This window comes from Haliaeetus albicilla, chromosome 9 (assembly GCF_947461875.1).
Source record: "Haliaeetus albicilla chromosome 9, bHalAlb1.1, whole genome shotgun sequence".
In the NCBI taxonomy this organism is placed as follows: Eukaryota; Metazoa; Chordata; class Aves; order Accipitriformes; family Accipitridae; genus Haliaeetus; species Haliaeetus albicilla.
Window position 1 is genome coordinate 235,946 of NC_091491.1, and position 17,591 is coordinate 253,536.

The 17,591-nt window shown below is 46.4% G+C and overlaps 1 protein-coding gene across 4 annotated transcripts in view; it reads right to left on the reverse strand.

Annotated features, from left to right (window-relative positions):
* Positions 1-16,256, reverse strand: part of PITPNM3 (PITPNM family member 3) — a 136,152-nt gene extending 119,896 nt beyond the window's left edge. For all 4 annotated transcript variants that reach the window (XM_069790768.1, XM_069790769.1, XM_069790767.1 and 1 more), the window contains exon 1: positions 15,596-16,256. In XM_069790768.1, coding sequence (XP_069646869.1) covers positions 15,596-15,617 — 22 coding nt within the window. In that variant the 5' untranslated portion in view covers positions 15,618-16,256. The remainder of the gene's footprint in view (positions 1-15,595) is intronic.
* Positions 16,257-17,591: the final 1,335 nt, after the last annotated feature.

Below are 17,591 nucleotides of genomic sequence, written 5' to 3' on the forward strand. Positions count from 1 at the left end.
TGCCCAGACCTATCAGAATTGGATCCCAACCTCCTTTGCAATGTCTGCAGAGTACACTAGTACCAGCTTTATGATAAAGAAAAAAAATGTACTGCAATTTACTAACAAAGCGCTTGGTTCATTTTTTTTAAAAGATGGAATTTAGCCGCAGTAAAACTGTTATTTTTAAATGAAAACAGAAATAGTGCATTTCTATTAGAGAGGAAGTTATATGCTCAAAGTTTTTTTCCAGCTCTGCTTATGTTAAAACTCAGTTTCTGGTGTTTAGTCCCTTCCAATTGTTCAAAGTTCATTGCTGCGTCCTGAAATAGCTGGGTTATCAGTCTGCAGGGAACTCATACTTCATAAGGCCTCTTCTTAAGGACAATGTGCCACAACTATCAGGCCTACTTCAAAGACACTTAGAGGAGTAAACAGTCCATCCCTTCCTGGCTACAGGATTGGACTTCACTCCAGTCTCACAATTGCCACTGATTTGCTGGATGACATTGGACATATTTGCTCTTCCCCCATCCTTTATCCGTCTCATTCAGTTTAAGTTCTGACTGAAGGGTTTCCTATCAAGCTGAGTCCAGTAGCCCCAAGGGTTGCCTGAACCCTGTCAATGTTGGAGAAAAAAATTTTTTTTTAAATTACCTAGTCTTTTGCAGAATGACTGCTCCCACAGCCACACCGTTACTGGATTCCCATTCCTGGTTCAGCTTGAATGAGTTGAGAGGGTGCATCAAAGGGAGGCCCTGGTAACTCACTGAGACCAGAGAAATATGGTGCCCTGCTGACCCCACCTGGCATGAAGGTCATACATTTGAGCTGGAGATAACAAAGCTGCCTTTTTAATGTTGACAATGTGTTACCTGCAGGCTGTTCCTTAAAATGGAATTCACACTCTCAGTAGCTGTGAGGCCACAACCTCAGCAGAAGAGGAAAGGAATTAGCTGAGGAAGATCACCAACTATAAGCAGAAGAGGCACCATGTAGAAGAGCTAGAGAAGCTGGCTATATACAGTTGGGCAATAGCAAGCTTGCCACCCACTGTCACAAAACAAGCCTGCAATCCTTAGAGCAGGCCAGCTGGCCTGAGAAACCTCCTGTACCCTAGTAGCAAGCATAGAACAGTATGGCATAAGCATGCTTGGGCAATGCTAACTCCTTTGACATGCCATTACCAAAACTGCTTTGAGTCAAGCTGGACTTTGCCTTAATGATATACAAGGTAAAAAACACATCAAAACCCCACTAACAGATATTCTCTGTTGTGCAGGTCAAGAAAGCCAAGCAGCAAGCTAAAATCCTCATAACCTTCTGGGAAGAGCCAACTGTACAAGCTGGTCCCATTAGACAGCTCTTGGAAAAGTTCTTATTTATTAATCCTCATTGTCCTACCTCAGAGCAAAAAACTCATTCTCATCCCCTTCTACTGTCAAGGGTTGTCAAGTATCATGCATGTGTCAGAAGAGGCAAAATGCCTTCCTTTTAATGAGTCACGCTGAGAGAAGTTTCCCAAGTCATCACCATATGCTTCAAAAAGCACCAAAGGAAGATAAAATACTTTGAACTCTTGTTGCTTACTCATTAGAGCAGCAGTTAGAAGAAAAACAAAATAGAAAACAAAGCAAACAAAAAAACCTCACCACATTCACAGTCATTGGGCAGTACAGGTTCTAACACAATGCTTATAAAAATGCTGTCTCCCTAAAATGGAAAATTACCTTAAACCAGCAAGAAAACAAAAACATGAGCATCAAGAAATTGAAAGGGAAGATGTTCCAGGGAATAATTTTTTCCTGTAACACTAACAGCAGCTTAAGCCAGGCTATTCTCCAGAAAATAAAACCGCTTTCCATGTTTTAAAACATGCAGAAAAACACAAAGTATGGGGCAACCCCAGTTTTACTGTAACACCAGGGGCCTAGTTGTCACACAGAGAGACTGCCTCACTGCACCAAGTGTCATGAAGAGTATAAAGATGTACCTGCAACAATCTTAAAGTCTTTTTTTTTTTTTTTGTAAGCAGTTTAATGTTCTCGTTCTTGGTAACACAAGCATCCTGCCAACTTCTGCTCTATAGGAAGTGTGCTCATGCAGAGTAATTTAAGTGACAAATCTACTCCCATATCTCTAGACAGGCAGATATCCCTTCACATATGACAACGCTTTCAGCCTGTATATGCCTTCAGGTTCATTAGTACTGACTCTTGGGCCAGGATTTAGGTTTAGCTCACGTTTTTATATCCAAATTAGAGACGCTTAAGCACTTGACCTATCTCAGTAATTAGGTCTAAGTTATCTTGACAAGACCATAAAATTTGAGCTGGAAGACTCTCCTTAGCTTCCCTCAGTTCAGGTTACCATCGCGCAGATATCAAAAGGAGGACTGGAACTTGGAAAGACAAAATCTGACTCAGGTAAAACCAGCAGCCCTTTACACATAGTGCACACTCAAAACACGCACTGAGGCTACTGTACTACTGCAACTACTTAATTCTTGTTTCTCCACTCCTTCAGCTGGTACTGCTCAGCAAACAGGCTCTGGGGAAGAAAGAGGAGCAAATGAACTTCAAAACTTATCAATTCTTTAAAAGGGAGCCCACAATCCTATCTTTAAGGGAAGGAAAGCAAATCTTAAAGAATTTCATTCCCACTGAAGAACAGTTCTGTAAGAGATATTTGCCTAACATGTTTGTGGTGTACTTTGTAGGCAGCCATCCAGCACACAATATGTAACAAAGACAAAAAGGAGTGAAAACAAGAGCTAGGTGGTTTTCTTATGGTTTTCTTTCGTCCCTGCACAGAATTACTGGAAAATCTTGAGTAACAACAAAGACAGCCAAGAACTCAGGGTGCAAGCAATGTGGATTCTGCTAAGTCAATATACACCCAATCAGCTACAGTGCCACCCAGAAAAGCCCACTGATACTGCATAAATTCACTGTTTTGGCTTAAAATTGATCCATACCTATAAATGATAAGCAATGCACAATGTCTGTGCAACATCTGCTAGTATTAATAACTGTTCTTCCTCATACATTTCTTACCCCAATCTATCCAATTTGTTTGGTTTGTGCTCTCTTCTCCTAAGCTCCAAGTTCTTTTGTTTTTTTCTGTTCTTTACTCTTTGGCAGTAGGGAAGAGTTATCTTCTGATGTACTCATTTTTAGGCTTAGAGGGGTTGTTTTCGTTTTTCAAGGCAGGGAGAAACAAAGAACAACTGACTTCAAGCATAGCAATTTAAAAATGTTTCTACAAAACAGTCCTGTTTCTTAGTAATAAACTTAAAATAAACCCAGCCAGCCAGGAAGAATGTGAATCTCAAGGCACAGCAAAGTAATACAGCAATGAGCACATGCAGATTTTCACATAATCTGCACATGCCCCAAATATTAAGACAAGTGAAAAACTGTACCTCAATCCCTAATCAAAGCTCTTAAAAAGATGCCTAAGCACTTAAGTACCCTTAAAGCACTAACAAAGATCACTACTTACTCTGATCATCAGCAGAGTCCTCCTCTGTCCTGCAGCTCACCCAAATTTCATTGCTAGCAACTTGATGTGATGCAGAAGATGCAGGTATGCAGATTTTATCAGAATCAAAAGCTGTTCTCTACAGGCTTTTCTACACTGGTGATGGTAGTAACTGCTCTAGGGACTCCTGCCCTTATGTTCAACTGTCTAAGCTCTGATCCCAAAGTCCAAGGTCAAAGTGTCTACATTTGCACCAGAGAAAGCTACTGGGTTTACGTGGCAAGGTTTTGGTAACAGCGGGGCTACAAGGGTGGCTTCTGTGAGAAAATGCCAGAAGCTTCCCCAATGTCCAACACAGCCAGTGCCAGCCGGATCAGAGACAGACCTGCCACTGGCCAAGGTTGAGCCCATCAGTGACGGTGGTAGCACCTCTGGGAGAACATATTTAAGAAGGGAAAAAAGTTGCTGTGGCACAGAAACTGCAGCCGGAGAGAGGAGTGAGAACATGTAAGAGAAACAATCCTGCAGATACCAAGGTCAGTGAAGAAGGAGGGGGAGGAGGTGCTCCAGGCGCTGGAGCACAGATTCCCCTGCAGCCCGTGGGGAAGACCATGGTGAGGCAGGCTGTCCTCCTGCAGCCCATGGAGGTCCACAGTAGAGCAGATATCCACCTGCAGCCCAGGGAGGACCCCACGCCAGAGCAGGTGGATGTGCCTTGAAGGAAGCTGCAACCCATGGAGAGCCCATACCAGAGCAGTCTCCTGGCACAACTTGTGGCCCCATGGAGAGAGAAGCCCATGCTGGAGCAGGTTTTCTGGCTGGACCTGTGGCCCATGAGGGACCCACGCTGGAGCAGTCCACTCCTGAAGGACTGCACCCTGTGGAAAGGACCCACACTGGAGCAGTTCATGAAGAACTGCAGCCCATGGGAAGGGCTAATGTTGGAGAAGTTCGCAGAGGACTGTCTCCTATGGGGGGGATGCCACGCTGGAGCAGGGTAAGAGCATGATGAGGAGGGAACAGCAGAGACAACGTGTAATGAACTGACTGCAACACCCATTTCCCTGTGCCACTGCAGGGGAGAAGGTAGAGAATTCGGGAGTGAAGCTGAGCCCAGGAAGAAGGGGGGGTAGGGGAGGAAGGTGCTTTAAGATTGTTCTTATTTCTCATTATCCTGCTCTGATTTAGATTTGTAATAAACTAAATTAATTTCCCCAAGCTGAGTCTGTTTTGCCTGTGACTGTAATTGCTGAGTGATCTCCCTGTCCTTATCTTGACCCACGAGCCTTTCATCATCTTTCTCCTCCCCCGCCCCCATCTTGTTGAGGAGGGGGAGTGATAACAGTCTTGGTGAGCACCTGGCAGCTAGCCAAGGTCAATCGACTACAGAAGTACACAGAGAGCATTCACACACAGGGCATTCATACATAGTTGCCACTACATTATGGATTCTATATTCATGCAAATTTGGGAAGTGTTCCAAAGTGCAATGTGCTGGGCAGAGTATTCTCTTCAGCACTCTCCGTTCTTATTCCTTCATGAAATGACAATAAAAAAGGCAGACTTTGTTCAACTATCAGCTGGGACAGTTTCTACCTTTGGGCCCACTGACAGAGAGGAGAAAAAAAAAAAAGTCATTTCCCTGCTCACTGTGCTGGAGATGAGCTGTTAAACCATCAGCCAAGGTGTGCTGAACAGAACAGTCATAGAAACATAAGGCTGAAATGTACCTTTTGTCCAGCATGCTCACATGGTACCATAATAAAAAATTTGTTTAACTTGCACAAGCTCCCTCATAAAAAGACATAAGGAATGGGTTTGCCTCATTATTCTGACTGGGAGGCTCTTACAGTATGCTGTTACTCTGCGAGTACAAAATTTTTTCCTTATTTTCTGTCTTGATGTATTCATGGCTGCTCTACACCCACTTGGTTTACAGTCAACATCAGTTTCAGTACCTTTTCTTCAATGTCCTGGCCAGTCATCAACCTAATCCACAGCAATGAAATCGGGCATTGATTTTGCTAGACAAAGAAAGCCATCTCCTTCCAATTTCCTCCCAAAGGAGGACTCTTCCACTCCCTGTTCCACTGTCCCATCCCTTACTGCACCCTTTCATGTTTTCTTTTAGACCAGCAACTATCAGGGAATGGTCAAGTACCAGGCTAGGAAGGAAGATTATGCAGAGCCAAAAAAACAGAAGCTGGTGTTGTCACAATTCCTGACCTCTGATGCAGAAGCTGGGAATTGAATGAAGAAGCTGTTGTGAAACTCTGTAGAAACCCTAATAAGAGAAGCCACTGCTTCTCTGGAAAGAGCTCAGGATTGTTACAAGAAGAAAAGAACTTATCTGAGGGACTGCAAAGGCATGGAAATCTTGATACCTGCCTACAGAGACTTTCATGAAAGCACACAGTGTAGATTAAAAAAAAAAAAAAAAAAATTTTAGAAGTCTAAAAGCACTAAAACATGGGAAGAAACAAATGTAGCAGTACTGAATTTCAGTGCCAGCACTGCAGTGCTGCAAGACGCATGACCCACAGATAAAATAGCTCTAAGATGTTTCAGGTCATTTCCTTCATCTACTGATTCCCGTTCCAGAGGCGTTAAGATAGTCAAAGCTTCTCTTCAAATCTATTCACTTTTAAATTTCACTAGTAATTTATGCTTACAAGCAGTAGTAGAACATGGAAAGCTGTTCATAGTGCTGGATGCAGTGGCTTCCAGGAATGTTTCATACATGGAAGTAAGGCCCCGTCCAAAAGCGGAAACTGCCATTTCCCTCAGCCAAAGAGCCAATGCTCGCATGACAGCTTTAGAGTGTTTACCTCAAGCACAGCATGCTGCCCATGGAAAATGGAAGTAAATACAAATGCACCTCCCGCCAGGGAAAAGAATGCCAGTGGTTGCACTAACACTTTCAACTTAAATTCAAAAGACCATAAGCACCTCCCTAACCAACACCATTCTAGTGTTACTTGATCTGGATTAAGTATCCCCTGATGAATAATGTAAAGTCGAAGGAACTTCTGGCTGAAGAAGAGCCTAAAAGGCCTTGCAGGGATTATTGCCTTTTTGCCAGAATAAAAAGGTTTCTGTTTCAGACAAGGGAGGAAGGGAGGAAGAGAAAGAGGGAGAGAGGGAGGGAGGAAGGGAAAGAAGGAGAGAGGGAGGGAGGAAGGGAAAGAAGGAGAGAGGGAGGGAGGAAGGGAAAGAAGGAGAGAGGGGGCTATGTAAATATAAAATTGTAAACACTTCACAAGTACTCTGAAGAAAACAGCAGCTCCCTGGAGAAGAACTGCCACTAGCCTGCCTGTAAATCAGTAGAAGTGCTAGCCCCACAAAGAAAGCTCATGCTTCCAGTGACCTTGGAGTTTGATGCACAATGTGAAGGGAAGGCAGGGAAAAGTGTCACAAATCTCCAGGCACAAATTCTGGCTACAAGAAAATCCCTTGGGAGCATCAGTTTTATTATATTGCACTAGGAATGCTTCTAGATTTAGAAGCAGCTTAAACATAGCCACAGTCAGCAGCACAAGTCTGCGTAAGATCACTGCAGCAGTTCTTCACATCTACATTTATTTCCTGGCTGGACTGCATTGCATCGCCCTAATACGTTAGTCTTATTGAGTCCACTTCCTTCTGTGCCAACAGATTAGCATTAGCCACCTTAATAGGACTCTATTAACATTTCTTGATTGCATTAGACACTGGCATTGCTTGGACTCACTGATTTGATTTACAGTGTCAACCTGCTGCATGTTTTATTTTATTTCAGAGAACAAAAAGACCAGCCCTATTTCAAAATACAGGCTAACTCCTCAGTAATGACACTTGATGCTTCTATGCCAGTGAACTTTCTCAGATTTCTTGACTGATTCTTAGCAGCCAGATTTCAGCAGTTTTTGCAAGCAGAGTAGCAACTTACATTTCATTTCAGTTGTTCAGCATCACAATTTCTGAGGATAGAAGGGGAAACCATGTAGAAATGCAATGCCTTTAACAGAAATGTACTACATTGGTAATTTGCCAGTCACAATAGTTGAACTAGATGCACATGTAGTAGTTCCCACAGGCTGTTGAGGCAGCACGACAGACTGACAGTAGGCTACAAGGGGAACATTTCCAAGTGGCAGAAGGAGAGTTCACAGAAATGCACAGGTGCTTTTCTTCTAGGAGAAGCAGAAGCAAGGTTTCCTACCTAAAGTGTTTTCTTTTGCATAGTACTGCAGGTTGCTACACTTGCCTGTTACAGAGGGAACTGACTGGGGGCGGGGCTTGCCCTGAGCACACATCCACAATAACAGCAGTGGAGAAGACAAAAGCAGAGTCATCTTGCTGCACTATGCACAGAAGCTGAATTCTCTAGCTAGGCTAGCAGTAATTGTAATTAATTGTAATTAAGATTAATTATAATTAAGACTACAATCAGTGACTTTCTTCTGTAAAAAAGTCTTGCTTTTTTCTTCAACAAAGAACACCTGGCATTCCATTGGTACTTTGCCACATCTGTGATCTGGTGACATGAGATGAGGTGATGTGATGCATAAGTAAAATGCAACACTGAAAAGCACTCTCTTGATTTTCCCTGCACTAAATCATTTCACATTTTAATTTTTCTGTGGCTGATGCTATCACATATCTGCACGAAGACAACCCTTGCAGGACCTACAGAAGACAATTTTCTACATCATGGATATACTAGATCAGCGTTTGTGATTCACCATACTTCACCATACACCCCAACCTCACTGTAGCTCTCATTATATAAATTGCTAATTAAAAGCAAAGTCACCTCTGAAGGTTGTTGAAAAAGAATCAGTTAAAGTAAGATTTACCCATGTTAGATATTGATTTCCCTGGCACTAAGATGTATAAATAAGGATCACAACTGAAACCTACATCCTGTACAGCAGTAGCTTCCCTAAGGGCAAGAGCAGCACATAACAGTCAGTTGCATCCTCTTGCGATAGGCAGTAAAATAGCTTACTGACCCCACATTTGAATGAGCACCTAAACTCATCCCTGAAGAACGTTCAGCTGCTCTGACCCTCATTTAAAAAGAAAAAAAAAAAAAGAAAATCCTCTTCCCAGGAACATCCAGAATCTCACTTGACTAAGAATTGCTACAGAAATACTTCCATGTCCTATTATGTGACACTCATACTTCTGTTTGAGGGCAAGTTAGACTGCACCTCTGTAGATGTCATCCATATTTAGATACGAGGCAAATTTCATCCTTGGTGTTTAATGACTGTACATAGTTCCAGCAAACTACAGAAGAAATAGTTCCCACTCATGTATCAGCAGCTTCTAATGCTATCCATCTAAAGAATTAGGAAAAACCCACTATGATCATGCAATTTCTGATATGTTCAACAAATAGACCCAAGGAGCAGAACAGCCACAGGAAAGGCCAGTTCCACTTTCACCCACAAACACCAGCAGAGCTCATTTTCTCATAGGTTCATAAGCAAATTATCGTGCTGAAATCAACAGTAGTTGAAAAGCATATATAAAAGAAGAATCGGGTCTAGTTTCTCCTGGTCAGAAGGCATAAACCCAAATTTTTTCCAAAAGTGCCTTTTTTTTTTTTTTTTTAAAGAACTGTGACAAACTGGCAGTGATACAACAATTAAGCAGTGCATAAGTGCACTTCATTCCATGTGATCTGAGGGTGTCTCTAAAAGGGGGGGGGGGGGGGGGGGGAACACAAGAGAAATTAAAGTGACCTTACAGGTCTGTAGCCAACATTCTCAGAACTAAGGAAATGGAAGCAGAAAAACAGACAAGAAGTGAAGTAAGGCCTAAGAGGCTCTGAAAAGCACTTTAAGAAACAAAAGTTTTTCCTCTGAAAAACTGAATAGCTAATGCTGCTGATTCCCAACATTAACCACTTTCCTGTATCATTTTAAAAGGCCTGGTGTCCACAACCCACTCATCCTAGAAGTCCCAAGCATCCTAAGACAGAACGGCTTACCACTGTCACTCAATAATTCCACAAGCTCTGCTACCAGTACCAAAAATGATGTTTCAATATTACTTGTTATGCAAAGATTGTATTTAAAATGCCAATCAAGTCAGGAGACAGAAAAGGCATCTACTTGTTCCATTCCAGTAACTGGCATTACCTCTCACTTGGAATAGACCAATACTGTACACTGTAGGCCCCAGATCTTTAGGTGCAATACATGTGGAGATGACAATATGCACAGAGCACAGTAATACCTTCTGTAAAATGGAAGGAACGTTTGCCCGCAGAAATGATGTCCTCTACTGGACAGCACACTTTACCAGAATACAGGGCTTTCCCATTGGATCTAGTGAGTTGAAAAGTCATTTTACAAGTGCACCAGGAAGTAAGCCTAGCCCTGCTGTGAAACCAAAGCCATGTTACCTTCCTTCACTGGTTCTGCCTTCTTCTCAGCTTGAATTAGCTTTTACAAACACTGACTGCAGCTGAAAAAGAAAACCATGACTTGAATCATCACTGTTTACAGCAGAACCTCACCAGCAGGATCAACACAAACACTTGGGAATGAAATAGCAATGCTTTTACACTTGAAGCATATCTGTGAGAAGGCAGAGTAGCAGACCAGTAGGCACAGTCCAGAAGCATCAGTTAAAGAATCACTCCAGCATCTCCTAAAGGCCCTCTGCTCATTAATAATGCACAAATCAATTGTTACCTTGTCAGGCAAATAGGACAGATGGAAAGAAAGTAGGCTGATGGGAATGCCAGTCATACCAGCCGCCCATGTGCACTGGCAGTATCACTAATGTACCAGGGTAGTCCAATAGATCATCCAGGCTCAGGTGTGCTTGTACTGGACCTTCCAGGAAGATGCATTCAAGCAGCCTGGGCTAAGAACAGCAGTTTTCATTGGATGTGATTACAGGACCGGGCTTTCCTGTAAAACTAATTCAATACAATTCACGTCACTGTCATATTACAGATTTCAAGCTTTGCAGCAGGCCCAGCAGTTTGCTATGTCTTTTGCTTGGCAATAAGCATTTACCAACCAAGCCTAGACATAAGCACAAGCCACAGACAGGTCACTATAAAAAAAAGCACTCCTGAATACTACTACCACACCAACCTAGTCAGCAGAAACAAAATAGCACACAATGTTCTCATAGCTACTGAAAACTCAGTCTTTTACATAGCAAAGTATCGAAGACTGAATTAATCCCAGTAAAAAAATAATCAAAAATAGACTTTGTTGCACAAATTAAAATATTTCCACTTGTCAAAACTTGTTTTAAAACTGTGACCATTTTGAATTCAGGGACGGTTTTCCTAATAAAATTTAAAAGCACAAGTCAGTTTTCCATTTGGAAAGAGATGCTGGGTAGAAGGAATGACCTTTGCTGTTGGCCATTGACTGCTGTTGCATAATAATACTTTCTGTTCTGCTGGATTCAGATGCTTCCTGCCTACACGTTAAAGTGATTTAACTGAGCTACCCACACCATGTTACCTAGTGACTACGCAGTTAAGACTTACTGGAGGCCAAAATTACCCACTGTTATTTTCTAGTTATGCCTTATTTCTTCTCTGGCAAACATAAAACTGAAGATGTACTTTAAAAAGATGTGAATTTAACTACTGGAGGCACTCTTCAGACTCAGGAGCTCAGGCAAGACAGAGGGAGATGCTTATCCTCCCTCCAATTATTCCAGAGCGAAAACTAAAGTACACTCAGAGTTAGCCCTCAGCTATGTACAGACCACCAGAAAAGAAGGACCACATATGCCATTATTGTTAGCAGGGCCACATAGAACTCATCCAAAGTCACACAATGAATCTGTAGCAGAGACTAGAACTGAAGTGAAATCAATTGAAATTGAGATGAAATCCACTGCAGGTGGAAGGAGCTGGAGGGGGAGTGGGAGGCCTATAGAAGTGTGAGGACAAAGGCATAGAGGAGGAGGCCAGAGGGGGAGAGGGAGAAAAATAAAGGGGGGGGGGGGGGGAGAGCGCAAGGCCAAGGGGGATAGGGAAGAAAAAAGTGGAATGCCAAGGGGGAGAGCACCCAGAGAGGAAAGTGGGAGGCCAGAGAGGTGGAGGAGAGAAGGAGGAAAATAGAACCTGATGGGAGACATGGAGGCTGAGAGTGAGAGGAAGGGGGAGGGGCAGGCTGAGGGGGAGACAGCAGGAGGCCAAAGGCAGAGGGAGAGAGCAGCACTCAAGGCCAACAGGACAGGGGGTGGCCAGAGTGGGAGAAGGTGGCTGGCCGGCAGGGGAGGCAGAGGGGGAACAGGAGGCCAAAGGGGAGAGTGCACGAGGCCAGAGGAAGATGGGGAGCCAGAGTGGAGAAGGGGGAGCCCCAAAGGAGAGAAGGGGAGGAAAATAAGAGTGGCAGACCAAGGGGGAGGGGGAGGAAAATAAGGAGCCAGAGAAGGAAGGCAAATAAAGGAGTCAGAGGCCAACAGAGGGCGGGAGAGGCATCCAACCAGCCTAACTGGTAGCTGCTTCTAAGGGATGTGATCCTGTTCCCTTCTTCCCACCAGGCAGGGCAGTCACCTGACCCTGCAGTTGAGCCTGTAAAGACTGTAAAACCATCAGAAAACAAACTTTCTAAAAATTTAAGATAACGAAGAGTTTTCCACCTGTTTGGTTCCCAGAATTAGACTGTAAAAGAGCTGGGAAAGTTTGGGTGCTGGCATGGGAAAGAGGTGGAAATACACAAAAGTTCTCTTAACTGTTGGCAGCAAGCCACCAGATAATCAAACCATACCTTCCATTCATGAACCTGCAGTACTCTTAAGTACGGGCCGAGTCCTGCCCTGCTGAAATCGGTGTAGGCTTACAGTCTTGTGAATTCCAGACTTGGAAGCGTTGCTGGCCCTTCAGAAAGAGGACAGAAGAGGAAGAATTAAAAGGGACACAAGCACAAGCTTTGAAGACAAGTACTAGGAGAAAGTTCCTGGTTTAACAGGCAGCAAGATGAAAGGCAAGAGGTCAGGAGCATGTAAGTGGGAAAAAAGGAAAAGAAAGGTAATCCTGAAAGGGCAATAAAGCAAGCAAGGTCACAGAGTGAACAAAGTCACTAAGTTTATCAGAGAAGCTGCAGCCCAGAGAAGAGATGTTAAAATACTCCCTCTGAGAGCAGTCCTGGGCTGACAGAGACAGCGTCCTGAGATGGGATTTCTAAGAGGTGGGGAAAGGGTTGACAGGTACAAAGGAAAAATTGAGAGGTGAAGGGAAACATTAAAGGAAGAATAAAGTGGTCCGTTTTGGAAAGAAAGCAGCTTGGGACAGGAAGCAGAGAGGAGAACCAGCTTGAAGACAGTCAGTAAGATTGAGCAGATACCAGGAAAGGCCAGAAAGGGGAAAGGGTCAGGAGCTCCTTTTATTCTCATTGTGGCTGCATCAGTCCCTAAATAAAAATCAAAAGGAGAGCAAAGAGCACAGTTGACAAAGCTAGAGGCATAGTTAAAGGGAGAAGAAAGTCCACACAAAATGCAGGTTCCCTCACCAAGAAGTCAACTGAAAGAGCTAACTGAAGACACCACTGTGGTCAGAAGTATCCAATATAACCAACTCCTCTCTCTCCCATTCCTCACTCAGTGTCTTTCATCTCATAGCAATTCAGCAGTGACAAGTCTCTGGTTACCTACTCTGCAGATCCTTCAACCGGCATTTCCGCAGCAGATGGTTAAGGACAGGCATACATTTGCTTATTGAGTACAGGAAACAAATCAAGAAACTAAGCCATGCAGGCCTTTAAGCCCCTATTTTAAGATACCAGTGACATTTCCAGTCTTGCACATTATGGGTTTAGTGGTGAGATGGAGGGAGAGAGAGAGAGAAGGTTTAACATGGCTGTTCGGGCTCCAAATCCTAGATCAAGCATTCCTGTAAATGTGGTACAACTTTTAGATCTGTTTCTTGATGCTTCAGATGCCAGCTTCCCCACAGCAGAGATGAACTTCACCCTCCCTCTCAGCAGTACCATCACCTCCTCCAAACTCACTCCCCAAAACCAGAGAAGATATGAATATTCTCTAACCTTTTCCTGCAATGACTGTAGGTGGACTGCCTGCATCACATCTGAAAGACTCTCACAGTGCAGAGATTTTGGCTTTCTGAGGAGGATCTGGCATTTTTGAGTCACTGCTGTCTGTTAAAAAATGAAGTAGGAGATGAAGAGCAGATACCACACCACCCCCACAGGGACATGTCAGGTAGTGATGTGCAGTTGCCACCATGTGGTTTTGCAACCTACAATCCTGCAAATGTCCAAGCATTTCTGCGCAGGAACTATTCCAAGCGCTTAAGATCTGCAATTCACCTGGCGAGATCTAGCTAGTCAAACAAGTCAAGCTGACCACCTCTAAAAGCCCTTTATAAGCACACGTGTCATTCAGTAGTGATCAAGCAGCAGCTTTCATGGCTAACAGAATGCTGGTCTTTCTTTGTATTTGTGATAAGGCTACAGCACTGGCAGGGGCTGCAAGGCAGGGTACATACGAGCAAAACAGCCACAACTTTTCTACATTTGTGCATATTCCAGCTCACGTTGATAAACTCAGTAGGCTCAACTTATAAAAGCAGCACATTTCCCCTCCTTTTAAGCCAGGTATGTTCTGCCACATCTCCTTTGTCAATGGTCAATTTTCGCTTTTCTTTACAATAAGAAGTAGCAACAACATCATAAAGCGGCATCAAAAGTCATATTTTGTCTACTGGTCTGGCATCAGATCCAAGGGAAGTACCATCCTTTAAAATTCCTGCGCAAAGCTGGGTTTGAACAAGCAAGCTATGTATACAGGCTACATTACTTAAATACCACTGAAAGTGAAAGCAATGCTCCCTTATTTTCCTATCAAAGTTAAAAGGACTGCAAAGCAATGCCAGAGAAAAAACAATGAGACTTTTTCCCCATTTGATTATTTCTTCATCTTCCAGTGATGGAAAACAACCATTTAGTTCACCACTATATTTGCATCTTCTGAAATTATTGATGCTCTCACGTTCCTGAGCACTATGTCTCTGCACTGCCACCAATCCATGCCTATTTTGGGGCAATAAAAAAAAAACCAAAAAACCACTACTAGGCAAAAACTTTGGGTTTAGCTTTAATATTACCATGCTGCTGTAAAGCTGTGCTGAGAACTGGCACCAAACACCAGGCAAGTTTCGCATGCAGACCAGCAGGCATTCAGTCATAGCACAGTCAGGCCTTCACCTCCAAAAGCAATAGGCTCTGTGTGCAACATCGAAAATCACTTCTGCAACAGCAAGAGGCTTCTCATCTGTTCTGCTAGCTGGCACTGGTCATTCACGCACATGGAGTATATGCCATCTGGCGTGGGGCTGCCACTGCCACCAGACATGGGGCATCAGGGCTCTGCTGCCGAGTATCCCCAAGCTCTCTGGACCCAGCCCATCAACCAACCTCCAAATCGCTCAGACTCTGGAGGAAACATGAGCTAACACACACATGAACCTTCGAGGCGCAGAGAGACCGTCGCATCTGCCTTTTCCTTTCGGCAAGTCCTACCCAACAAGCACACCTTCATTATTTTCAGAGAAGCCCACGGCTGCTGCGTCCCAGTCTATTCCTCCCAGGCAGCGAGCACCGGCTCCACAAGGCGGCAGGCACAGAACTCCTCCAGAGCAGGGAGACACCCTTCCCGGCCCAGCACCGGGAAGCAGAGCCGAGAGGAGGCCAGACACCGGCGACCGGGGTGGACGCCCGCGACGCCCCTGCAGCCCCGCGCGGCACTCCCGCGACCACCGGCACCGGCCGTACGCGGGCGCCGAAGGCAGAGCGGACGCCGCTCAGAAAGACGAAGAGGGGCAACTGCACCTCTCTCTCGTCCGCAGAACTTTGCGGTTTACCGTGCCGGTGGGCCGGCGGCGGGGTCAGCCCGGCGCGGCTCAAGGAGCCGGGACTGCCCGCGAGGCCGCCGGTGGGCGGGGAGCGCGCTGCAGCCTCACCTCCCGCCGCTCCCCTCAGGGCCGCGCGCTCCCCTCAGGGCGGCCCCCGCCCCGCCGCGCGGGGCCGCGCGCTCCCCTCAGGCCGACCCCCGCCCCGCCGCGCGCTCCCCTCAGGGCGGTCCCCGCCCGGCCCCGCGTTCCCCTCAGGGCGACCCCGTCCCGCCCGGCGGGCGCAGCGCTCACCTGGGCGTGGAGCTTTCGCCATTTCAGGGCTGCCCGCTCGCAGCCAAGCCGCCGCCAGCCGCGTCAGGCGCTCGCCCGCGGGGCCCTCCCGGCGCGCCGGCACCCCGCGCTCCGCCACCCCATCTGCTCCCGGCGGAAGCCCCGCACCGCCCACTCGCCTGCGGCGCTGAAAGACGCGGCCGGGAGACGCCGCCGCGCCGCTCGGTCCCGCCGCGCAGCCCGCCCGCCGTGGCGCAGCCGCCGTCGTTAAAGGCGCAGCGAGCGGCTCCGCGAAGAGCGGGGGCCGGGCCGGGCGAGTGTGGGGATGCGACTGCTCATAAGCGGCCTGGAGAGAGCTGTTAGCGAGGCCCGAGCAGTCCTCCGGTGCGGGATGGGGCTCCGCGGCGGGTCTTCCGGAGCCCGCCCGCAGGGGCTTGCCTCGTCTCGCCGCTGCCGGCAGGGACCCGTGCCGGTGCGAGGCACAGGCCGAGACCGCCCGCTCCTGGGGGCGGTGGGGCCCAGAGCGGAGGCCCTTCAGGGCTGCGGGCGGCTCGCCCTGCCCGGTAGCCCCCGCAGCGGGCCCGCCGGGGAGGGGGTCAGGGCTCGGGGCTCCCTTGCCGTCGTGGTGCTCCTCGGAGCCGCGGGCGCGGGGTGGCCAGAGGAGGAAAGGGAATGGGGTCTGCCGCCCGCTTTTGTCGCCGGCAGCCCGGGGAGTGAGTTACGGCTGGCCTGCAGCCCTGCCCCGAGGGCGCACCGAGGGGCACGCGGTTCAGTCCCTGCCGCAGCACTACCCGTGCAAGCTGCCGCAAGTGGTTGCTCTGGATTTTGACAGCAAAAATTCTTTGGCTATTGCCAAGTCCTGTGTCAGTGCAGTGGTTGAACTGCTGCAAGGCGCTGCCTTTTCAGTCAGCTGTGGGCAAGCAGCTTACAGTCTGCTGAGGGAGTTAGTTGAACTAGGGGACTTCCAGGAGAAGTCTTGCTTCCTCCCTCTTCAAGAGCCTCAGTAGCAGCATTTCTCTAACACCATCAAGGAAAAAAGTAGAGTAGCCAGCTTCTCCAGATCTCCCCAAAACTGGGAGAAACTCACCTTAAGAAACGTCTTAAGTGCCAGCCCATCTTGTGGGAACAATGGGAGGAGGCAGGCAGAGAGCCTGTGAGGGCTTATATTTTATTACAGCATGTCAGAACGCCACAAAGTAAAGCACAGTGAACAAAAGTTTTGTCAGAGACTCATAGAATCGTTTAAGTTGGAAAAGACCTTTAAGATCATCGAGTCCAACCATCAACCCAACACCACCATGCCCACTAAACCACGTCCTCAAGTGCCACATCTATGCGGTTTTTTGAACACCTCCAGGGATGGTGACTCCATCACTACCCTGGGCAGTCTGTTCCAATGCCTGACAACCCTTTCAGTAAAGAAATTTTTTGTCCATGGAAGCATCCAATTAAAGAGCTAAGCAAACACAATGCAACCAAGTCCTAAAGCAACTTACAGGCTCTGTGCCAATACCAATTTGGTAGGTATAAAAATAAATACATGCTTTGCTGAGTGTTCCTAAGCAGTTCATTCAAGGAGCCACAGCAAATTACCCTGAGAACAGAGTGAGTTAAGTGGTTTTGTTTGAGGTTTAAGTGGAATAGCCACAACTCCCAGCAATTCACACCCCCAGAGCCAGCTGCAAGTAAACTAACTATAGTTCACCTTCCGCCCAGCTATGGGTGACAGTGCTACATGCTGGAAAGTTTGGCCTTGAGCCACATTGCCTCTGATGTTTCACCCAAAGTCCCGTTTAAAAGATTTGACCGCATGATTGCTTTCCCCAAAATGCTACCATGTCACTAAGCCACCAAACAAAGCAATCCTAGAGAAAGGCTGTGGATATATTCACGGGACTGGTGGCAGTACTGGCTCAGGGGGAAATGTCTGAAAGGCAGAGATACGTTTGGACAAGAGTAGCGAGTTCCATACTTTGTGCTGCTTCCTGCTGTGAAAGTTGCAATACTTTCCAAACAG